General features: G+C 46.7%; 1 protein-coding gene across 1 annotated transcript; it reads right to left on the reverse strand.

Moving 5' to 3' along the window:
- Positions 1-830: 830 nt before the first annotated feature.
- Ddit4l (DNA damage inducible transcript 4 like) lies at positions 831-3597 on the reverse strand. Its single transcript, XM_051185434.1, has 3 exons — positions 3437-3597; positions 3045-3185; positions 831-1382 (listed from the first exon to the last, which is right to left on the reverse strand). The coding sequence occupies exons 2-3, from the start codon at positions 3133-3135 to the stop codon at positions 892-894; spliced, it is 582 nt and encodes a 193-aa protein (XP_051041391.1). The 5' UTR covers positions 3136-3185; positions 3437-3597; the 3' UTR covers positions 831-891.
- Between the last annotated feature and the right edge of the window lie 1062 nt (positions 3598-4659).

Here is a 4659-nt window from a genome sequence, read left to right on the forward strand (position 1 = left end):
AGCAATGCTATCAAGTGGATCCAAACAGGACAGGATTTCCTCTTACCCTTCTCCATCTTCATAGGTGGACAATCACTATTTGCTCAGTTCACCCCCCACAAAGCCACTGTGTCATTTCTATTTCTCCAATTAAAGATGGTATGAAAAAAAAATGAGAACTAGGAAAACTAAGTTGACATGATACTACAATGACATTGAAAGTAATCCTGTAATCATTACAATGCCATGTAAGCTCTTTGTCTCTTGGGCGTGGGTGTGGGAGAACACCAAGCAGGGAAGCCATGCTCTTGTTACTGTGATATTTATTTGCCCTTAGTAAGGTGACATTTTAATTAAGCTCATAGACTTAACTATACCCTCTTGTGTAAGAACTCTTCAAATTCAAGTAGGAAGCTGGTGGTATGTCCTCTATATATTTTGATGGGCTGGACATTATCTGGTAAGATGCTGCCATTGACAAGATCATGCAGAGAGAGAGAGACAGAAAGATAAGGACAGAGAGATAGATAGCTAGATAGAGAGAACAACAACAATCCCTAGGCATATGAAAGTCAAATTAGGCAAAGTGGATCTTTTTCTGTTACCAAGACTGTCTGCTAAATGAGACCAAATATAAAATTGAAATGTATTGCTTATTTTTCTTCCTTATTCTGTTCCATTCTATATTGACATAAGTGGGCAATTTGCTCTATTGGGTTATGTCTTAAAAAAGAAAAGGAACAGGAAGAAAACAGCCTTTGAAGTAGGTTGCTATGGGTGAGAAATACAGAAGGAAGATGGCTTAAATCTGGGAGATCTTGGTGAGGGCAGGCAGGCAAACTACAAACAGCTGACTGGACAGCTTCAGAGGTTTATTATCCGCTCATTAGGGAACTTTTCTTGTGTCTTTCCTCAGCACTCTTCAATGACTGTCGTTCCAATCAGAGAGTACAGTTTTTTCTTAACAAGTCGAAATCCTGAGCTGAGGATCAGAGTTCGCCGAAGGCCGGAGGAGAAGCGACCTCTGCTAAAGAAGAAGTCCCTGAGGCTCGTCCACGAGCAGTTCTCCTGCTTAAACACGAGTGTCAGCTCAAAAGTCGGCACCACACTAGCATCACACACAATCCTATCCAGCTTTTTACAAACATTTTCAATTTCCAAGTTCACGTGCATAACACACCCCCGAAGGCCGCAGGGCTCTGTGGAGGAGAGCCGCAGGACATCTTGAGCAATTCTCTGGGTCAGTTTCTCAGGCACCAAGACTTTGGAGCAACCGAGTTTGGTTTGCTTTGATTTGGATAGACAGTTTTCCAACATCTTAACCAAGTTCTGGCACGTGGTCTCTTCAAATACCACCTCGTTGAGGTTGGGCTCAGGGACAACATAATCCCAGTAGTCGAAATCTGAAAGAAATGAACATCTTAGAGAACAGACAAACAATGTCTTCCTGCCATAGTAAAACCTGGCCACTTCTAGCCTCTGTGTCTAGCTGCTTTGGATACAGCTTTGGGAGTCAGCATACCTCACTTTGAGTTAGCATACCCCAGTTTGCTGTTAACCAACAGACAGTAAAACAAGTTATTTAACCTTTCAAGACTGAAAGCTTATCCATGTACTCGAGAATCTGATGTGCCAGTGACTAGGTTAAAACAATGTTTCTTTAACTTTCCATGTCTCTTGAGGATTATGCAGCAAAAATCTATCCATGGTAGTCCAAGATTACTAGTTATTTCCTTTCTCACTGTAGGTTTTCCAAGTTTATTTTAGTGTTCTCACAGAGAACAGACAGAACATCTGGAATAAAAATCATTAGTTTTGCTTAACAAAGGGACCGTTGGTGTGTATGTACTGAAGCACAGGATGACTGCAAGTGCTTGCAAGTAAGCCCGTCACAGCACCAAAAGTCTACCAAGTTTTTATGTTTCTTTAAGAGTCTTCTTCACCAGAATGGCCTGAAGGTCCCATTTTAGCATCGAGCTGTTTGATTAAAATTTGCTCACAGAGGAGAGGACCTTTGAGGTTCACGAGGTTATTTATAACTGGGCTGGGTAGGTTTCTCTTAGCTGAGCAAAACAAAATAGACCCAGGAAAACAAAGTTAGGTTTGCTCAGAGGGAAAAAGATAGCTCTGCATTTGGTCACCTACCTTCCAAATTAATCCTGCCACTTGGCAGGGTGCCACACCACATACTGGCCTCAAACCTCCTCCACCTCTCCCTGCTTTCTGCTCATGCATTCACTTAGGGTATTGCTTTGTTTTTAAACTAATACATTCCAAATCCTATCTGCATTTTACCTTTATATTAGCTACACTGAAGACAGACAATTTTAGGATTACCCTAATTTTTTCCCCCTTACAAATGAGGAAGATCTAAAGAGCTTCAGCAGTTAAAATCTATCCCCACACCACTCTTTGATAATAGAGTAGCCCGTTAAATTAGAAACTGCTACTCAAAGTTGTAAGCGATGATTCCTGTGGGACCAGTGCTACTAAACTGTTCTGACATCAAGAATGGAATAGTGCACACATTTCACAATAGAATCTTATTTAGTTATGAAAAAGAACACATTAACCGGGAAGGGTCTAGTTGAAAATATTAAGCGGTGGGAAAACAAACCGAATTCAGAACACATACTCTGTTATTATCTGACACCCTAAAAGCAAAACTAACATAGGAGGCAAAAGTAACATAGTAACTAACACTGAAACATGGTTCCATGGGGACAGGGAAAAGAGGGAATGGATGGCGAACCATCAGAGATGAATTAGAGAGGAGAATGTGCTGGTGCTGGTTATAAAGGGAAACACACTTAATGTCCCAACCAAGAGGGATAAGGAACTTCGTCTCCAAGAGCCTGTTAGCAGGCTAGAACGACACCGTATTCTCATTATGTTTGTTTCTGGTGGGCAGACAATACTAAGGAAGTTGAAAAGACATCTCAGATGGATCTCATAGTCTGTCTAGGAGGGAAAGAGGGCTCGTGGACTCAGGCAGGATGCTTACACTATCTAGAGAGGGGCTGCGACCTTCTATTAGGAGAAAGGTGAGCAGCCGGGCCACTCACCACTTAGCAGACTCCCAGGGTGATAGCCACCATCTAGCAACTCTGAAATGCTGGCCGGGTTCTTAGTGCTCAAACTGCCGGTTGCAACCATGGTCAACGGCTCTGTTTCCCTCGCGGAGCAGAACGGTTTTCCCTTAGGCGCTGTGGGGAAAAAAGTGAGAGAAGTTTGCAAAAGCACGCAAGGAGTGCAAAGGCTCCCCAGAGTCCCGGCATCGCCAGAGAGAACTAGCCCGGGCACTGCCTTTCCAGAGGGAGACACCAGCCTTAGTAACTCAAGTTGACAAAGCCCTGGGAACCGAGACGCCAATAACAGCCAACCAGCTGAAAGTAGCTAGAAAGTCAGCACAGCTGGGAAGCGACCCTGCCCACTCCCGCCTCCTCCCGCAGCTCACCTGCAGGGATTTCACCGGATGCTGAGGGGTAAACCGAGGCAGGCGCCCCTCAGTAGGCCGATCCTTGGACAGTGCCCCCCAGCACAGTCCCTCTGCGAGCGGAAGGCTGCGGGCCACCGCGCCCACCAACACTGGCTGCACCGGGCAGCTCCGCCTCCGGAACAGAGAGTGTTTTATAGGTCCAGCCTCCCTGCCTGGCTGGCACGCCCACCTGCGCCACCCGCCTGGCCCGTGCCCCGGCCCGCCCCTGCTGGGTCAGGTCGCATTTTAGTTCTAGGGAAAGCAGGGGCCCAGGCAAGCCTCAGGGAGTTGAGGATCTGCCACCAGCTGGGCGGACACCTGCTGTTTCCTGCGTAGGCCTCTGGTTACCCTGTCTGCAAGTCACCTAAGAACCACATCACTTCGTCCACTAACCTGGATTCTTTGACGTGAGCTCCTGCCCAAGGCTTACTGGCTTCCATGCTCAGACTGCCCAAGACTTGGCTAAGGAGCTGTTCAGGCAGGAGGAAGCTCTAGGTCTTGTTAGCCATGGCCTGAGGCTTTGCTGTGTCATCCTGAATAAGTACTTGGCTTAGTTGAGTTGGTGTTCTGTGAGCATCCTTTATGCTCATGCTCTGACATCTAACCCATCAACTCCAGGCCTCACCCAGTCTCCACAGGTGGTCGGATGTGGCAAGGGCTCTCTGGCTTCAGCTGCTCTTAGAAATCAATGGGACATCTTTGGGGATGCTACATCTGTGACTAAAACCTTTTCTCCGCGGCCAGGACGAGCCTGGCACTGTTCTAAGACAGGACTTCTGAAAGCAGGGAGCTTGAACTGAAGGGGGAAGTGCCAAGAAACTAAGCAAAACCACTAACATCTCCTTGCCTGCTCCACCCGCAGGGAGGTTAGAAGCAATTGGCATTCCCAGAAGCTGAAGTTCCTGGTGGGCCTGTTTGGAAAAAGTTTAGGTTTTGGTCTTCAAAAGGCTTGAAGGCATGAGAATAAAGAGTTATACTGTTGGGATAACGCCCGTGACTCTCCCGGGGCGTCCTGGGTAAAAGGGAGTAGAAATGATCGCACACCCATAAAAGCAAGCCGCCAATCGTTTTTCCTAACTCACTAAGGCACCCTATTCCCGCTGCCCTGCTGCCCTGTCCCTGAAGCACTGGATTTGCTAGGCGTGGGTATTCCCAGTACGGTTGCCAGGGATCAGAAGAGGAAGAAACTACTGGGGCTGTGT

The sequence above is a fragment of the Phodopus roborovskii genome, unplaced genomic scaffold (genome assembly GCF_943737965.1).
Source record: "Phodopus roborovskii unplaced genomic scaffold, PHOROB, whole genome shotgun sequence".
In the NCBI taxonomy this organism is placed as follows: domain Eukaryota; kingdom Metazoa; phylum Chordata; class Mammalia; order Rodentia; family Cricetidae; genus Phodopus; species Phodopus roborovskii.